Source organism: Microtus pennsylvanicus, chromosome 1, assembly GCF_037038515.1.
Source record: "Microtus pennsylvanicus isolate mMicPen1 chromosome 1, mMicPen1.hap1, whole genome shotgun sequence".
Taxonomy (NCBI): domain Eukaryota; kingdom Metazoa; phylum Chordata; class Mammalia; order Rodentia; family Cricetidae; genus Microtus; species Microtus pennsylvanicus.
Window position 1 is genome coordinate 47,060,289 of NC_134579.1, and position 20,098 is coordinate 47,080,386.

At 38.1% G+C, this 20,098-nt stretch overlaps 2 protein-coding genes across 2 annotated transcripts in view; both read left to right on the forward strand.

Moving 5' to 3' along the window:
- The window catches only part of LOC142844860 (cell surface glycoprotein CD200 receptor 2-like), an 85,439-nt gene that overhangs the window by 51,537 nt on the left and 13,804 nt on the right, over positions 1-20,098 (forward strand). The window lies entirely within an intron of this gene.
- The window catches only part of LOC142837085 (cell surface glycoprotein CD200 receptor 2-like), a 28,245-nt gene continuing 12,873 nt past the window's right edge, over positions 4,727-20,098 (forward strand). Inside the window, exons 1-2 of the mRNA XM_075951973.1 lie at positions 4,727-4,973; positions 13,997-14,062. Coding sequence (XP_075808088.1) covers positions 4,727-4,973; positions 13,997-14,062 — 313 coding nt within the window. The remainder of the gene's footprint in view (positions 4,974-13,996; positions 14,063-20,098) is intronic.

Below are 20,098 nucleotides of genomic sequence, written 5' to 3' on the forward strand. Positions count from 1 at the left end.
CACCATTGCTCATGAAATCTCTCTGGCTGTCATACTAATGGGAAATAAATCTCATGTTCTCTCCACATGGATGTAAGCAGGAAGCAGTGGTGCTTAATTAGGTAGGAAAAGTGTTGGATACTTGAGTTCATAGCTGTGGCCACCATTACTCTCAAATAATGTTCAATCCAAATACAATCACGTTCGTTTTCGTGGGATGAAATATGAAAGAAAACACTGGACAAGCATTATACTGTGAAGTAGAGCAGCGAGCACTGGTGTTGTTGTTTCATTGTTGAACAAGGTGACTTGTAAGTGGTTGCCAACTGAACATAGAAAGCGATTCTCCATAGGTGATGCTGGCTCATCCCTACAAAGCCATTTTGTTACCAAAACCTGCAGTTCTTCTTTGCTATCTCTCGACACTTTGCTTCTGCACAGCAACATGCCCTGGAGAAGGGGAAAGCCTGTGGAGTGGTTAGCAGAGGTTTCCTGTTCCTCAGTTAATTCTGGGCTCAAGCATATTATAAGAAATTATCTCCCACCAGAACACAAGTTTCTTTTTTTTAAGAATTTTTTAATGATTTAACTTTATTTTATGTGCAATGGTGTGAAGGTCTCAGTTTGCCCAGGAAATGGATTTACACTTATGTGGATGCTGGAAATTGAACCTGGGTCCTCTGCATGTTGTGCGTGCCTATAGAGTCCAGAAAAAGGCATTGGATCCTGTGGATCTTCAGGTACAGAGGTTATGAGCTTCCTGAGATGGTTGCTGGGAACTGAACTTGGGACCTCTGGAAGAACATCAAGTGCTCTTATCTGCTGAGTTATTTCTCTAGTCCCCTCTCTGTCTCATCTTCATGGTTCCAGTATTCCTGTTGAAATGTTCACATGAAATACTGGAAGCAGAGCTGCATCTTTCCCCAAATTCCAAACACCTTTTGTGTATCAAAAGGCATCAAGATACCTAGAAATACTTTCCTATGCTTCAGGATTTCCTGGATTGAGAACAATCAGATTAAGCTATGAGCTGATTGCCTCCTTAAATTGACTCACTAGCATCATAGGGCCCTTTAAGTTCCTGTTACTTCCTTTACTGCACTATAAAATTGTCCTCTATTGTGTTACTGAAGTTGATTTGAAACTATCACCAAACATCCATGGGACTTTCCTCCTTAACTTCCGTTACCTGGATGCTTTGCTGTAACTTGGAGTTTGAACTTGCTGGAAAAAAAAATGTTGAAAAGTATTTGTAATCAGGTTCATATGATGTGACTGAATTTTTGGTTGCTTTCTTGAACAATCTCTGTTGTGCAGTGGTTAAGGATGGGTGTATAAAAATAGCTTTATCAGTAGACCCTGGCTGTTATTGGTTATGAGCAGCCGCTCTAGTCCTCAATTCCTCATCTGTCAAAAGAAAACAGTCAAGTGTTTTATTGAGGTGTGATGCCGACTAAGTGCCTTTTTTTCTGGACAAATACCCAGAATGTGGAAGAGCAAAAATACTGTGTCAATTTAGTTAAGAGTGATTATTTGTTATTGTTTTCTTTTATTTCAAACTTTAATTAGCTTTATTGTTTTCTTAAGTGGTTTGGGAAGTGATATTTCCTTCCAGGCTAGTTCCATGTCATCTGTTACCATCTTCAGTCGGAATGAGCGCTAATAGGCTTATCTTTGGCGAGTTACTCAGCTTCTCTCACAGTGTCAGTAACAGGAAGCATTTGTGATTTGTAATTCACTTTTCTCAAGTTCTCAGTTCTCTTACCTTGAAATTAGTTAATATCATATCCCTGTCTTATTGCTCTTGCACTTATGGTTTATGTGTTCATCCCATGATAGGAGTGTCTCATGTGCTTGTGTTTGTGTAATGTAGGGATGTCATTCTTTGCATCCTCAGAGTCTGACAAGACATCCCTGTTAAACATGGATCAGGGAAATGTCTGATGGACCAAGTAGGACAGTCACAAACAAAAACAAGTTTATCTGGTAGGTCTCTCTAATACATTTTTCTCTTTCCTAATTGCCATGTTTGTCCAAATAACCCCCTGGAATTCACACCTATCACAAATAGTCCATGGTTCAGAAAACATTGGCAGGAGAATAATTCAGACTTTAGCTGGGTGGTCATGGCTCAATTCATTTTCTTCTCTAATATTATTAGAAAAGGAAATGAACTCTGGGGAACAATAGGTAGTTTTGTTTTGTTTTCCCACAAACCAACCAAGGTTTCCCTCAGGCCAACCATGTCTGGAGCTTGAGAGGCACCGAAGTTCAGTGTGCTATTTCCACAGCAGACTGTATTAGGGAAGTGAGGAAATATATTGCAGGGAAATGAAGGTGGACTTCACTGTACCTTTATTACATAACAAAGTCTTACTGAGCATCGCAAGGAAACACCTTTCCCTGGGCATCATTTGTAAAACACAGACTGGTTTCTGATAGAATGAGAGGAGCTCACCAAACACTACTGTCAATGGCTTCTCTTCCTGAAAGAGATCTATGGACCTGGCATCTCTGGAAGACAAGGCCCACTTACACCAGGTGATCAGGGTCTCCATGACCAGAAGCACCTGTAACTTGTCACCATGAATTTTTCTTCTCTGGAGTCACCAAAAGCTTTCTGTTGTCCACTGGAAATATTTATATATTATCTTCCAACCTAACTGACAGACACTCACCATTGACACATAGGAAGGACAAGGCTCCATGAAGTGGCATGCATGTGAACCCTGAGCTGTGGAGCAAAGGCAATGAGTAATAGGGTTGAAGGTGACATGAGGTGACATTTGCCACCTGGTCGACTTACAATGAAGTACCAAGAGCCACCTTGGAAAGAGAGCCAAAACTCTTTAGTTTGTAGCTGGGTCAAGCCTTGCTGGTCAGTCTTATCCCATAGATCTCTATTTATATGAAAGAATTACATCTTTATACAGCATTCAAATTTCAATCTCTCTATTTGTTTACCTGGCACAGACCCACTCATTACAGACCATTGTTAATCCCGTGAATGTAGCTAGGGTTCACTTTTCAGATCAGAGGTACTTTGGAAGACTATTGAATTTTTGTTTTGGCTCCAAGAATTATAGCTTTTTATGACTTTTGACAATTGCTCAACTTATATATCAGTTTTATAAATCCATTTTAATATAAAAACAGTAACACTTGGCATTTATTGTTGTTAAATATAATCTAAGTATAGTGCCAAGAACTTTTACTACAATTTCCCATTCAAAATAAATTTTTGGATAACAGCCTATGCCTTGGAGTGAGTAGTGTACCTGGGTTTAAATTCTAGTCCTGAGTCTGTCTCCCAATAGCTGGTGACCTATGATAGATGGCTTATTTGTTCTAGGATTCAGATAATACTAGTGATTACCTCTCAGTCATTATTGTGATGGACTGAAGCAACACTCCGAGTGATTCCTTAATTAGGATGGTTCAACTTGAAAATTATCAAAATTTTACAATGATTTGTAAGTGATATGAATGTTGCTATTTTCCATGTCTAGGAATATGTGTTGTTATAGCCTTTTGCAGTGCTGGCTATATCCCTACTCAACTATGCAGTCACAAAGTAAATGGCCAATATCATCCAGTATACCATGTTGCCAGCATTTTTGTTTAACTATATTCTAAAATTACATGAAGTACCAAAACTTCACTATGAAAGAAACTTTATGTTTGTTTACTTGGGCGAACTGCAGGCTAATCTATTTTGAATAAGTTTAAGGAAGGTTAGGTTCAGATATAGTGCTTGGTAGACTAAGTTTACTAAATGAATTTTGGCTTACAATAATGTTAAATCATGATAGGTGTATCAGGACATGATTCTACAATAAGGAGTACTTCCATATATGATGCCCAAAAGTGCTTAGCACATATAAGAACATTAGAATTGTTTGTCATCTTTCTGTTTGCCTGGTTTTGCTCTGGATCTTGGAAGTATATGTGCACACTGATAAGGAAGGGTTAGTGCACTTGTATAACTAGTTATGAATGAGTAGAGAAGGTTCTGGAAATATCTGCCAAACAGAGCTTAAACTGCACAGCTGCTGCCTGGATTACCACTCAGGTGTCTGTTTGTCCTTCTTTAAGGATTTCTAGGGGAGAAAATACCACAGGCACTATTAAGTATTTAAAGACAAGTGGTATTGTAATGGCTGCGATTGTCCTATACAACTAAATTTAAGAGATAGTCTTTAAATTCTTTCCCAAAACGACATGTTACAGTAACTATTGTACACTCTAGCCCTGGAGGAAACTATGTTCTTAAAAAAACATATAAAATCAAATTTAAGTGTTTCACTAATTAACTAATTGTTTTTATGTTTGTTTTTTTGCGACAGGGTTTTTCTGTGTAGCCCTGGCTGTCCTGGAACTTGCTCTGTAGAGCAGTGTGGCCTCAAACTCAGAAACCTGCCTTACTCTGCCTCGAGAGTGCTGGGATTAAATGTGTGAGCCTCCAGCACTCAGTGAAGCAATTTATTTTTAAAGCAAATATTGATTATGTGCATCTATGCACCACACTGAGCTAGAGGAGATAAAGTACTGAAAATAGTATTGAGGAAGATTATGGAATTCTGTGTGAGAAATCTTTGGTGGAAATAATTGCTGTGGTATCTATGATTCTTTGAGAAGATCATACTCATTACAGTTTTCTTTTTGTGTTTTAGGTGAAAGGCCATGTCAAGTACAAATTATCGTTCCCAGGCATTCAGAATATGCCACAGTGGGAAAGTTCTTTAAAATGGAATGTCCTGTGACATATTGTGCTCAGAGACCTAATGTGACTTGGTGCAAGTACAGTGGAAAAAACTGTTTACCTCTTGAGATTGGACCTCGGCAACATACTGGTTGGGAAGACAAGGTCTATGGTTCAGTTTTTACTCTACATTTTGAACCAGTATATCCCAGTGACGTTGGGTCGTATAGTTGTTCTGTAAACTTTAATTCTGTGGTTATTAATAGCAACATAATAGCCCTCCATGTGACAGGTGAGTGCTCTACCCCAGACCATCTATAGATTTCCATCCTGTTGCTGTGAAAGAGGCAATCCCGACTTTCAGACACTGTGGTTAAAGTTGGAACATTTGTATCAGATCCACAGTCTACCTTGTCTTCCATGCTGTGGCAGTTATGAGAAAATAAAGTATTTGTGTAGGGGGAGAAAAGGGTGGGGTCAAGAACAGTAGAGGGAAAATAATGGAAGTTACTGGTCTTTTTGAGATGGGGTCTGGCTTCCCTGGAGCTCTCTTTGTAGACAAGGCTGTCATGGAACTCACAGAAATCCACCTGCCTCTGCCTCCCTAGCGCTTGGGTTAAAGGTATGTGCTGTCACAGCAGGCCACTTACTGACTGTTCTTGTTGTTAGTGATTAAAACATTTATTTGACAGGTTCAGAAATGATCACAATGATATTGTTTTCTTTTTTGTCATTGTTTTTTCTGTTTTTTGTTGATTAGAATTTGCAGAAGTTATGCTCAGATTTGTAGCATGAATAAACAAAAAAATTAAGATGTAAAAATATTTGATTGTCATCATCTTGGAAGACTCACTATTATAATGATGACACACCCCAAGATTAAACATCATCTCCAACAAATCAAACTTAATTCTAAAGTTCACATCATATTGTGTAACAGACCCTGAGAAGCCAAAATAATCTGCATAAAGAAGAAAGATTTCTCTATTCCAAATTTCATTATTAAAATATAGCTACTTAAATACTGTAGTGAGATCAATATAGTAGAATTAAGAGTGTAGAATAAAATTCCATCTACGATTAGTTGACTTTTTATTATTTTTATTTTCTGTGCATGGGTGTTTTAGCCAGCACTTATGTCTGTGTACCACATACATGGCTGGTGCCTCTGGGACTGGAATTACACTTGGTTTACCATGTGGATGCTGGGAATTGGACCCAGGCCCTCTGGAAGAGCAGCCAATGCTCTTAACATCTGAGTCGTCTCTATAGGCTCTCAATTTACTTTCGGATGTTGTTGGGTTTTGTTTTTCTTTGTTTTTTCAAACTGTGTTTCAGTGTGTAGTCTTTCCTGGCCTGAAACTCGCTGTGTAGACTAGGCTGTGCTGGAGCTCAGAGATCCCCCTGCCCCTTTCTCCAAATACTGGGCTTAAAGGTATGTGTCACCTTGCCCAAGACCCTCGACTGATTTAAATATAGGAAATTAACCTACAAAACTACTTTTTACATCAACCATACATCTGCATAAATAAACTAAGTCTTGATCTTGGATTTTGCAATCATTTCTGAGATATTATTACAAAAGCATAAAACAACAGCAAAAGCAGACAGAAGAGACTGTCAAAATTCAATATGTTTCTTCACCAAAGATTATTATCACAAATGAAAAGGCACCTCACAGAATATGAGAAAGTGTTTGCGAATCGCATGCTTCATACGAGACTATTGCCCAGAATACGAAATGACTCTCCAAAGCTTTCTACCTACCTTCTTGGATCACTTCAGGAAGGAACCTTGCCAAGCTGAACAACACTACTTTCCATTGCTTCATCTTTGTGTATGCACATGTGCATGCAAGTACACATATATGTGTCTGCACAAGTGTGTATGTGGAAGACAGAGGGTGACATTTGGTGTCTTCCTCAGTTGCTCTCTACCTTACTTTTTGAGACAAGGTTTCTGGTGAACTCGGGACTCAATGGAATTGTTAGGCTTGCTAGTCAGTGGGAAACAGATGCCCCTGTTGCTGCCTTAGCACTGGATTAGAGACAGGAGCTGTCATCTTCTACCTCGAATGTGGATACTGAAGATACAGCAGAGGTCCTCAAGCTCACACACATGACCCATCTTCCCAGGTCCAGCCTTCTCTCATCTCCATCTTCATCATTGCTATGCCATTCCCATCTATTTCAGAATATCCACTTTTATACCTATCACAATTATCCTTTTCTTTTGTAAGGTCTATGTCCCTCATTCATCACACATTTCTTTTCCCTGTGCATTATATAAAAATATGTCCAGTTCCATCAAAACTTATAGTACCTTACAAATAGAAATCATGTCTTACTTTTGGGGATTGTTGCTCTTTTTTAGAAGTCAAATACATTTCTTTTTAGGATTAGTTTAAATTTTAGCTAAATATATAGCCCTCTTTAGGGAAATGGGGATTACTGGGAAAGAACAAAAATATTCCTTTTATTTTTGAGCCCAACAGTACTCAGCGAACTGCCTATGAAATGTGGAAAGAAATATGTTCTGGAACTATAACAATGCTTATAATTCGTAAAATTTGGAAATACAATAAAAGTATTTTATTTTTTTATTTTATTTTATTTTTCCTCTTGAAATATTTTTCTAAGGGGATACTTAAAATGCCCCTGTTTTTGCATACAATTTACCTTTGTTTTTTATGTTCATAATAGAAATTGGTTTGTGTAAGTACCAATGTGGTCAGAATGAGACTTGGGTGTTTTCAAGAAAGCATTTGTCTGCTAGAATGAGGAAAGGCATCTTGTGAAACAAGGCAGAGTACAAGGAGATTATCCTACAGAACCAGGAACAGCCACCCCGGTATATACATTGACTTACAGCTCTTTGCTTCTCAATTGTCCTAGGTCAGTTTCTGATTGAGGACATCAGAAAAATGCAGAGGTCATTATCTGTGCAGGAAGATGCATGTTGTGTGAGAATGCAGGAAGTAAGAGGCACAGTATTTGTTTCAAAATAAACACCTAGAATCTCACACAAAACTTCTTTTTCCTGTGGTCATCCACAGTCTCAGGAGCACCTGGGGTTGAATATTTTATTATATCACAGGTTTCAGAGGTCATACACGGTCTATGTGTCCTTATGCCAGAAGAACGAGGAGGAGAGAATCACAGAAGTCAGATGAAGGTTATACTGTGTTGACAGTAGTCTTTCTTTAGGCTTGGAAAGAACTCCTTTGCTTTGTGTGCCATGATATCAGGGTGAAGTTCCATGAATTATGCATGCTGAACTTGGCCTGGATTATTGGATTCTCTCTTATGGCAACAATGGAGTCCTCTCTAAATAACTCTGACTTTATTGATAACTTTGAACACCACCTTAGTGTTTTCTCAAGCCTTTTTAATACTTAATCTTGTTTTCTATTTCAGAAAGGATTCAAAATTATTCAGAACACTATCTAATAAGTAAGTATGAAACCAATCAAAATTAGCAAGTTTGTTTGATGATTAGATAAATAATGGAAATAAGGTCTTCTTAATTGGGTTTGTTTGATTAGGTTCTCTATTGTTTGCCATTAAATTGCCTCCCCACAGACAGCTGTGTTTGCTTCTTGGCTACTTGCCCAACCTAAACAGCAGCTGCAGTACATTTGCTACCATTCTGTACCATTAAACTATATGCTCACTGTATGTCCTCCTTAAATTACTCCTGATTGTTTGTAACCTCAAAGAAAAAATCTGGGGTCTGGGGGGGATATCACACATACAGTCCATTACTTTACTTCACTGCTTTTGACAGGTTGTCAATAGTAACCCCAAAGAAACAGTGTATCTTACAATCAGGGTTGGGCCTGGTTAATACTTGGATGGGTGTACAACATTTTCTTTATCTATTCTTCTGTTGATGAACATCTAGATTGTTTCCAGTTTCTGGCTATTGTGAATAAAGCTACTATAAATGTAGCTGGACAAATGTCTTTGTGGTATATGGTGGAGCATCCTTTGAGTATATGCTCAGGAGAGGTATAGCTGTGTCTTGAGTTAGGTCAATTCCCAATTTTCTGAGGAATCACCATATTGATTTCTATAGTGGATATACAAGTTTCATGTGAATCCCTTCCAGGCTAATGTGGTTTGATGGAATAAGACCCATTGAAAGGTCTCTGCAACCTCAAAATTATCTTCCCCAACCTAAAGTAGGAAGAAGTTTGGAAAGAACTGAAATTTTGTCAGTAAGCCACTATCATGTGGCCATACACAGATTAATAGAAATGGGTTAAATTAATATGTAAGAGTTAGTTAAGAAGCTAGAGTTAAAGGGCTAAGGAGTGATTTAATTAATATGGTTTATGTGTGATTATTTAGGGTCTGAGCTAGCTGGGCAGCTGGGAACCAACAAGTGGCCTCCATGAAACAAATTGGTGCCAATGTGGTTGATTAAAATCCACTTAAAACCAAAGAGGGCTTGAAAAGGAATTCTAGACAGAAAAATAGAGAGTTTAACACAGTTCCTTGCTGTTTTCTGGCAGCATAGCACAGATCCTTTAAGAGAAGTTTTCCTGATTCAGGTGTAGCAGAAAAGAAACCATACGATTTTGAAATGGTGGCTTTCTGGATCATGCTACCAGTGCGAACTCTTGACTCTTTCAGGCAAGAGGTTCAGCTACAGGGCATTTGAGTGGAGTTTGTGAGCATACTGCTTCAGTTTGAAAAATGGCAATATGGACAGGCTGTGTGCCTGAGAATGGGGCTATATGCATGGCTTTCAGAAGCGTGAGTGACTCCACCATGCTGGACTGGGCTGACAAGCAGAAAGTACCATATATACCATAGTAATGGCACAGCTTAAGTTTTAAAAAGTGCTTAGCATTTTAAAAAGTGCTCCTGGACAGTAAAGAATTACAGATATGCAATAAAGACAAATCCAAGGCCGGGCAGTGGTGGCGCACACCTTTAATCCCAGCACTCGGGAGGCAGAGGCAGACGGATCTCTGTGAGTTTGAGGCCAGCCTGGTCTACAAGAGCTAGTTCCAGGACAGGAACCAAAAGCTACGGAGAAACCCTGTCTCGAAAAATCCAAAAAAAAAAAAAATTAAGACAAATCCAGGTGAGTCATAGTGTTGGATAAATGTACATAGGCTTGGAAGAGAGAATAAAAAGAGTATTGAGAGTCATAAAATAAAGATAATAATTTAAAAAGAGTAAAGTTTTTTTTAAAGAGACATAGTACAGGTAGTCATAGATTAAAAGGAGTAAAGAAAAATAAGGCATGTAAAAATGGAAAATTCACAGAAAGTCTGGATTATATATATTATTGTGTTGTCTTTGAATTTTTTGACTGTGAGTGAGCTAAGTATAGAGAGACATTTCATTGTATGGGCTACTAAGCTAAACCAGATTTTATATTATAAATGTATCATGACTTCCAAATTTGGGTATAAGGATATGTTGCTTTGGAAAAGAGGTTCTTCTCTTGTTTCCACAGAGGCTGAGAACCTGTGAATTGCTTCCAGACTGGTGTGATTTGATAAAACAAGACCCCCTGAAGGTCACTGTGAACATCCCCCAAAAATTACTATGCCCAACAATCAACAGGAAGCAGTATAGAGAAAAGTATGCCCATATTCCCAAATATTGTCTATAAATGTTTGTTTACATTTAAAAGGGAATATGATATAGATATGAATAATTTGCATTGGTATGGATGTTAGTTTATTGATACAAACTTAAGGTCAATTTTGTTATATATATATATATATATATATATATATATATATATGCTCTTAATTAAGGTATTGTGCTTGTGCAGCTTATTTAAAAATGTATAACGAAGAAACATATGTTAATAAATAGTCATCTATAATAGTCATTCTTGTAGTCATGTTAGTTAGGTTTTCTAGATGTACAGAGATGTTTTTCAGATGGCTAGGTATTCTTCAAACCTTTCAAAGACTACAGAATATGGCATTTAAAATGTTTTAAAAACTTGGGACTTTTTATGACAACGAGACTCATGTGTTCCTGGTAGTATCAGAGGAAGATGGGCATCAGAGAGGCTCCTTATGGAATTGGTTAGTCATTTGGGCAAGAAACTGCTCTTGCCTGAACTGTTTGATGAAAGAATTGGACATGCAGGACACACAGAAAAATGACTGCTGAATTTACCTAAAGGTGAGATGGTCCTTTGTAGTTCTTGCTTCATGGACTGCCAGCCATTCTTCGGGACACAGAAGAAAGTTACCAACAGAGTACCAATATAAGCACTTTGCTCTCCCAGCAAATTTTGTCCTTGGGTTTAGGGACATCATTTAGGCGTTGATTACGGTTGAGGGTTTGGGGAGGAATTTTTCTAAGCTCAGGGATCTTTAGAAAAAAAAGAGGAAAAATTGGATGATGGGAAAATAGATTAGTATTTGTGAGTTATTGTTTATAGACAACTACATTGGTATAGATTCTTATATATGGATACAAAGTTAAATTATATTGAATATTGTATGCATGCATGCTTCTACCTCTGTTTAAAACATTTCTATGTTTATATATATATATATATATATATATGTATATATATATATTTACCATATTGCAGTGTACATCTCTACCTCTGATTAAGATACTTATATATTGTTTACATTTGGAGGTCATTGTCCTCATTTATTGCACAGTTGTCTATTCTCTTAGTCTTTAACTTAGATAGGTATTAGGAATTATAGATCAATAGTCATCTATGTTTGTCATATTTATAGTTAGACTAATAAGGTTCTTTAGATACATAGGGATTATATACTGTATAAATAGATAATCTTCAACCTCTTCAAAGAACTGTAGAAAATGGCATTTGATCTAACTTAGAGTTCTGTGATAGAGGGCTGGAGAGATGGCTCAGAGGTTAAGAGCACTGACTGCTCTTCCAGAGGCCCTGAGTTCAATTCCCAGCAACCATATGATGGCTCACAATCATCTATAATGAGACCTGGTGACCTCTTCTGGTGTGCAAGCATACATGGAGGCAGAATGCTGTATATGTAATAAATAAATAAATAAATCTCAAAAACAAAACAAAACATTAAAAAAAGAGTTCTGTGATAGAAAGACACAATTGTTCCTGGCAACACTGAAGTATTCTTGAGAGATTGTTGAGCACCAAAGACACTCCACTTGGAGCTTGTCTTCTTCTTGGTAAAACCGGCCTCTTGGCAAGGAACTGAACATACCTCAACTACTGACAAAATACATAGTATCCAGAAATGGATAAGCAGAACTGTTAAATCTTGCCAAGACAGGGTAAGATGGTTTTGAAAAATCTCTTGCCTTTAAAAATAATCTGTCAGTTATTCTAGGCCTTAGCAAAAGTTGGTTGCTTCAATGCTGCAAACATGACTTTGGGTCATTGCCCAGGTAGCCAGTTGTCTCTGTGATTTGGTGCATATTTTGGAAGTTGTCTAATTGTACTTCCTAATCACTCAGGTAACATTATTTTCCTTCTCAGATCTTCAATGGGGTTGAAGTCTAGATAAATATAGTTACTTTCCTCTCATGACTTGACCAAGTTATTTATTATACAAGACTTAAGCTAGTTAAATAGGATATTTGTTCTTATTGTATATAATTTTGTAATATGTTTAGATCTCTCTTACTTAAACAAAAGGGGGTGGTGCTGCAGGAGCTCCTTCTGCTCCTTCAGCCAATAGCCTTTAAGATACTAGCCCACTTGGGCATGATCTCTGCTGCTTTTTAAAGCAGTGGTAGCCGTGAGCTCTCTCTCTTGCTTTGGACTCTGCTTCTGGTTACTAGACCCCTTTTTCTGGTAGTACAGAGGGCTGTTGTCTAGGACGGTGATCTGTAAGTTTTTCTTTTAAATAAATAATCCTTTTATTAATCATAATTCCAAACTTGTGTAGGATTGTTTTGTGACTTATGCCTTCATGCTAGGAAGGACCATCAGGAATTGGTTCTCAAGGAACAGAGAGTGAGAGTGTTCTTTGTATCCTTCTCTGTTTTTAATTGAAGATCTTATGTGCTTTTGTTGTCTCTTGTTACTTGGCATAGGAATTTTTTTCTTTTTTACTTGAGATGTGCATTTAGAGTTAGTTCAATTCTACTATTAATGGACATGATGATGCCTCATAGTATGTTAGGTTAACAAAATAATTTTATTCTTTTCTTCCGCTTTATTTATTTCTTGAAAAGCATCTGTCTTAGGTAGAGAAAAGAAACCATGAAGATGGCAACTCTTATAAAGGAGAGCATTTAATTGGGCCTTGATTACAGTTTCAAAGCCTTAGTCCATTATCTTCATTGTTGTTAGAATGGAGGCATGCAGGCAGACATGGCAGCTGAGTGTCCTATACTTGGGTCTGAATCTGAAGGCAGCAGGAAGAGGTAGTCACTGAGTCTAAGTTGAGCTCTTGAAACTCCAAAGTCCACCCACAGCAACACACTTTTTCAAACAAGACCACATCTTCTAATCTTTCTCTAATAATGTGACCCACTAATGACTACTCATTTAAATATATGTGTGATCTTGCCACACACTGGAGCACCAAATGTTGCTTAAATTTCGGCACTGTGTCTGCACCTTAATCAACTGCTATTTCAGCCAACAACTGTTACTCCACAGTTCTCGGTCTGCTTCTCCATCAGCAGCCACTAGGGTGGCAGCCTGGCAGAAATTCTGTTCCCGTGGACACTGGCTCTCTCACGGCCACTAAAGGTCGCTTTAACTAAATCTCTACATTCTGTTTATAGATAAGACTCAAGATTCAAAGGCTGGGTTGAAAACCTTCTAGCTCAGAGATGCTGGGTCACAGCTAGATAACCTCTCCTTGCTGGTGTCTTCAAAAAGCCCCTGTCCTACCCTTCCAAATCAAAACAAAGAAAGATGTGCCACTCCAAATCCTTCCCTACTACTTCCTGTGTTTCTGTTTCTCTTTTTCATGCTCTCTGATATTCTATGATTACTTTCTGTCAAGTAGTTGCTAACTCAATCTACTGAACCATGATTATTTTTATTTAATCAATGCAAATGCAAACTTTGAGCTTACAGTGTGACCAGTAAATCCTCCAGTAAATGACATCTGAAGAAAGGAGTTTAATCAAGTCAGATTTGTATTATGCCTAACTGGCAAAAGGCTGGAATAAGGAAAGCAGAGCTACTCTACAAATTTTTTACAAAATAAGGTTCCTCATAAATGGTAATACTTTCTTAGTATGTAATAAATCTATTTTTAAAAATGTTGAAATAGATGTTGACATATGATGATACAACTTCTAATTACCATTTTATAATTATTTAAATATTTAACACTCTTATTTAAATATTTTCTAGAGTCAAGATGTTCAGGTATGGATTGGAATCAAATGACACAGAGTAGTTCATTACCCATGACAGAAAGCATTATTCTACTCTATCTTGTGTCCAACATTCTGGCTTTAATTAGGGAATGGCATGTGGAGAAAGGAGTTTAACCAAGCTATCTTATGTGGTATGTGTACACTGGAACTGTCAAGGAGCTGGAAGAAGGAAAGCAAGGTTACTCTACAAACTATTTGACAAAATAAGGTCATTCATAAATGCGAAATAATGGATTAATAGCTTTAAAATATAATTTCCAAGGTATTGACATGTCAGTGATGATTAAACTTCTTATTATTGCCTTATAATTATTTAAACATTCTTATTTAAACATTTTCTAGAGTTAAGTGGTACAAATGGAAATCAAGCATCACAAAATAGTTCATTACCTGAGCCACAAGGTACTGTTCTTCTTTATCCTGTGGCCAGCAGGATATGGAGAGTTCACCTTGCTTAGAAACAGTACCTAATGCTTTAGCTTCTGGAGAGACTTAGGATGAGTGGAAGAATCTGGTGATGTGAGAGTTACGGCAGGAGGGACCTGAACAATGGCCTCTGCACCTTTGCTGTCTCAGAATAAGAGAGGCTATGGGATTAGCACCCTCCCAAGTCTGTGCTAAAGAACCCTTCGCCATCTAATTAGATGACCTTTATTTGATATGACTGGTGAGTGTAGTAGGAGCTGTGGGTTTGCATTCCGCCACCCAGCTCCCGCCACCGGCTAGCTTTACCCGAAATAACAACACACAAACTGTATTCTTTTTTTTTTTTTTTAATTTATTTATTTATTAAAGATTTCTGTCTCTTCCCCGCCACCGCCTCCCATTTCCCTCCCCCTCCCCCAATTAAGTCTCCCCCCCAGCCCGAAAAGCAATCAGGGTTCCCTGCCCTGTGGGAAGTCCAAGGAACCCCCACCTCCATCCAGGTCTAGTAAGTTGAGCATCCAAACTGCCTAGGCTCCCACAAAGCCAGTGCGTGCAGTAGGATCAGAAACCCATTGCCATTGTTCTTGAGTTCTCAGTAGTCCTCATTGTCCGCTATGTTCAGAGAGTCCGGTTTTATCCCAGGCTTTTCCAGACCCAGGCCAGCTGGCCTTGGTGAGTTCCCAATAGAACATCCCCATTGTCTCAATGTGTGGGTGCACCCCTCGCGGTCCTGAGTTCCATGCTCGTGCTCTCTCTCTTTCTGCTCCTGATTTGGACCTTGAGATTTCAGTCCTGTGCTCCAATTTAGGTCTCTGTCTCTGTCTCCTTTCATCGCTTGCTGAAGGTTAATATTCAGGAGGATGCCTATATGTTTTTCTTTGGGTTCTCCTTATTTAGCTTCTCTAGGATCACTAATTATAAGCTCAATGTCCTTGGTTTATGGCTAGAAACCAAATATGAGTGAGTACATCCCATGTTCCTCTTTTTGGGTCTGGCTTACCTCACTCAGGATAGTGTTTTCTATTTCCATCCATTTGTATGCAAAATTCATGAAGTCCTTGTTTTTTATTGCTGAGTAGTACTCTAATATGTATAAATTCCATACTTTCTTCATCCATTCTTCCATTGAAGGGCATCTAGGTTGTTTCCAGGTTCTGGCTATTACAAACAATGCTGCTATGAACATTGTAGAGCATATACTTTTGTTGTATGATAAGGCCTCTCTTGGGTATATTCCCAAGAGTGGTATTGCTGGGTCCAGGGGTAAGTTGATCCCGAATTTCCTGAGAAACCGCCATACTGCTTTCCAAAGTGGTTGCACAAGTTTGCATTCCCACCAGCAATGGATGAGTGTACCCCTTTCTCCACAACCTCTCCAACAAAGGCTATCATTGGTATTTTTGATTTTAGCCATTCTGACAGGTGTAAGATGGTATCTTAAAGTTGTCTTGATTTGCATTTCCCTGATCGCTAAGGAAGTTGAGCATGACCTTAAGTGTCTTTTGGCCATTTGAAGTTCTTCTGTTGAGAATTCTCTGTTCAGCTCAATGCCCCATTTTATAATTGGGTTGATTAGCCTTTTACGGTCTAGTTTCCGGAGTTCTTTATATATTTTGGAGATCAGACCTTTGTCAGTTGCGGGGTTGGTGAAGATCTTCTCCCAGTTGGTGGGTTGCCTCTGTGTCTTAGTGACAGTGTCCTTTGCTTTACAGAAGCTTCTCAATCTCAGGAGGTCCCATTTATTCAATGAGGTCCTTAATGTCTGTGCTGCTGGGGTTATACGTAAGAAGTGGTCTCCTGTGCCCATGTGTTGTAGAGTACTTCCCACTCTCTCTTCTATCAGGTTCAGTGTGTTCAGACTGATATTGAGGTCTTTAATCCATTTGGACTTGAGTTTTGTGCATGGTGATAGATATGGATCTATTTTTATTCTTCTACAGGTTGACATCCAGTTTTGCCAGCACAATTTGTTGAAGATGCTCTCTTTTTTCCATTGTATACTTTTAGCTCCTTTATCGAAAATCAGGTGTTCATAGGTTTGTGGGTTAATGTCAGGGTCTTCTATTCGATTCCATTGGTCGACTTCTCTGTTTTTATGCCAATACCAAGCTGTTTTCAATACTGTAGCTCTGTAGTAGAGTTTGAAGTCAGGGATGGTAATGCCTCCAGACGATCCTTTGTTGTATAAGATTGTTTTGGCTATCCTGGGTTTTTTGTTTTTCCATATAAAGTTGATTATTGTCTTCTCCAGATCTGTGAAGAATTTTGATGGGATTTTGATGGGGATTGCATTGAATCTATAGATTGCTTTTGGTAGAATTGCCATTTTTACTATGTTGATCCTCCCAATCCAGGAGCAAGGAAGATCTTTCCATTTTCTGGTGTCCTCTTCAATTTCTTTCTTCAAAGACTTAAAGTTCTTGTCAAATAGATCTTTCACATCCTTGGTCAGAGTTACCCCAAGATATTTTATGCTATTTGTGACTATCGTGAAAGGTGATGCTTCTCTAATTTCCCTCTCTGTTTCCTTATCCTTAGTGTATAGGAAGGCCACTGATTTTTTGGAGTTGATCTTGTATCCTGCCACATTACTAAAGGTGTTTATCAGCTGTAGGAGTTCTTTGGTAGAGTTTTTGGGGTCGCTTATGTATACTATCATATCATCTGCAAATAACGAGAGCTTAACTTCTTCTTTTCCGATACGAATCCCCTTGATCCCTTTATGTTGTCTTATTGCTATTGCTAGAACTTCAAGCACTATATTGAAGAGGTATGGAGAGAGTGGACAGCCTTGTCGTGTTCCTGATTTTAGTGGGATGGCTTTGAGTTTTTCTCCATTTAATTTAATGTTAGCTGACGGCTTGCTGTAAATAGCTTTTATTATATTTAGGTATGATCCTTGTATCCCTAATCTCTCCAAGACTTTTATCATAAAGGGGTGTTGAATTTTGTCAAATGCTTTTTCAGCATCTAATGAAATGATCATATGGTTTTTTTCTTTCAGTTTATTTATATGGTGGATTACATTGATAGATTTGCGTATGTTGAACCAGCCCTGCATCTCTGGGATGAAGCCTACTTGATCATAATGGATAATTTTTCTAATGTGTTCTTGGATTCGGTTTGCCAGTATTTTATTGAGAATTTTTGCATCGATATTCATGAGTGAGATCGGCCTGTAATTTTCTTTCTTGGTTGGGTCTTTGTGTGGTTTTGGTATCAGGGTAACTGTAGCTTCATAAAAGGAATTTGGCAATGACTCTTCTGTTTCTATATTGTGAAATACATTAAGGAGTATAGGTATTAGCTCTTCTTGGAAGTTCTGGTAGAATTCTGCATTGAAACCATCTGGTCCTGGGCTTTTTTTGGAAGGTAGATTTTTGATAACGGTTTCTAGCTCTTCGCGACTAACAGGTCTATTTAGATCGTTCACCTGGTCTTGGTTTAGCTTTGGTATGTGGTACTTATCTAAAAAAATGTCCATTTCTTTTGTATTTTCTAGTTTTGTGGCATACAGGCTTTTGTAGTAAGATCTAATGAGTCTCTGAATTTCCTCTGTGTCTGTGGTTATGTCCCCCTTTTCATTTCTGATCTTATTTATTTGCGTGTTCTCTCTCTGTCGTTTAATTAGTTTGGATAGGGGTTTGTCGATCTTGTTGATTTTCTCCAAGAACCAACTTTTTGTTTCATTGATTCTTTGGACTGTTTTCTGCGTTTCTATTATGTTGATTTCCGCCCTCAGTTTGATTATTTCCAGTCTTCTACTCCTCCTGGGCGCATCTGCTTCTTTTTTTTCTAAAGCTTTCAGGTGTGCTGTTAAGTCTCCGATGTATGCTTTCTCTGTTTTCTTTAAGTGGGCACTTAGTGCTATGAACTTTCCTCTTAGCACTGCTTTCATGGTGTCCCATAGGTTTGAGTATGTTGTCCCTTTATTTTCATTAAATTCAAGGAAGACTTTAATTTCTTTCTTGATTTCTTCCTTGACCCAGGTGTGGTTCAGTAGTTGACTGTTCAGTTTCCATGAGTTTGTCGGCTTTCTGGAGGTAGGATTGTTGTTGAATTCTAACTTTAATCCGTGGTGATCTGATAAGACACAGGTGGACACTGATATTTTTTTGTATCTGTGGAGGTTTCCTTTGTTTCCGAGTATGTGGTCAATTTTCGAGAAGGTTCCATGGGCTGCAGAGAAGAAGGTATATTCTTTCCTATTTGGGTGGAATGTTCTATAGATGTCTGTTAAGTCCATTTGCTTCATTACCTCCAGTAGTTCTCTTACTTCTCTATTAGGTTTCTGTCTGATTGACCTGTCCATTGCTGAGAGAGGTGTATTGAAGTCTCCTACTACTAGTGTGTGTGGTTTGATGTCTGCCTTGAGTTTTAGTAATATTTCTTTTACATACATGGGTGCTTTTATATTAGGGGCGTAAATATTCAGGATTGAGACTTCATCCTGACAAATTGTTCCTGTTATGAGTATAAAGTGTCCATCTCGATGTCTTCGGATTGATTTTAGTTTAAAGTCAGTTTTGTTAGAAATTAATATGGCCACACCTGCTTTTTTCTTAGGACCATTTGCTTGAAAGATCTTTTCCCAGCCCTTTACTCTGAGTAGATGCCTGTCTTTGTGGTTGAGATGTGTTTCTTGCAAACAGCAGAATGTTGGATCCTGTTTTCGTATCCAATCTCTTAGCCTGTGCCTTTTTATAGGTGAATTGAGACCATTAATATTAAGTGATATTAATGACCAGTGGTTGTTTACGCCAGATATTCTTATTGTTTTTGGAAGTAGAATTTGTGTGTCTCCCTTCTTTGAGTTGTGCTAGTGAAGGGTCGCTAGATGCCTGAGTTATTGTAAGCAGTGTTGGCAATGTTGGATTCCTTGGGTTGCGATTTTCCTTCTATTACTTTCTGTAGGGCTGGATTCGTGGCTACGTATTGTTTAAATTTGTTTTTATCCTGGAATGTCTTGATTTCTCCATTTATAGTGAACGAAAGCTTGGCTGGGTATAGTAGTCTGGGCTTGCATCCATGGTCTCTTAGCTTCTGCAGTACTTCTATCCAGGACCTTCTGGCTTTCATTGTTTCCATAGAGAAATCAGGTGTAAGTCTGATCGGTTTACCTTTATAAGTTACTTGGCCTTTTTCCTTTGCAGCTCTTAGTATTCTTTCTTTAACCTGTATATTTTGTGTTTTGATTATTATATGGCGAGGGGATGTTTTCCTTTGATCCAGTCTGTTTGGTGTTCTATATGCTTCTTGAATATTCAAAGGAATATCTTTCTTTATGTTGGGAAAGTTTTCTTCCATAATTTTGTTCAAAATATTTTCTGGGCCTTTGAGCTGTGACTCTTCTCCTTCTTCTATTCCTATTATTCTTAGATTTGGTCTTTTTATTGTGTCCCATATTTCCTGAATGTTTTGTGATGAGAATTTGTTGGCTTTGCAGTTTTCTTTGATCAGAGCGTTTATTTTCTCTATGTTGTCCTCAGAATCTGAGATTCTCTCTTCTATTTCTTGTATTCTATTGATTATGCTTGTTTCTGTAGGCTCTGCTCGTTGACCTAGATTTTCCATATCCAGCTGGGCCTCAGTTTGTGTTTTCTTCCTTGCTTCCATTTCAGTTTTCAATTCTTGAACTGTTTCCATTACC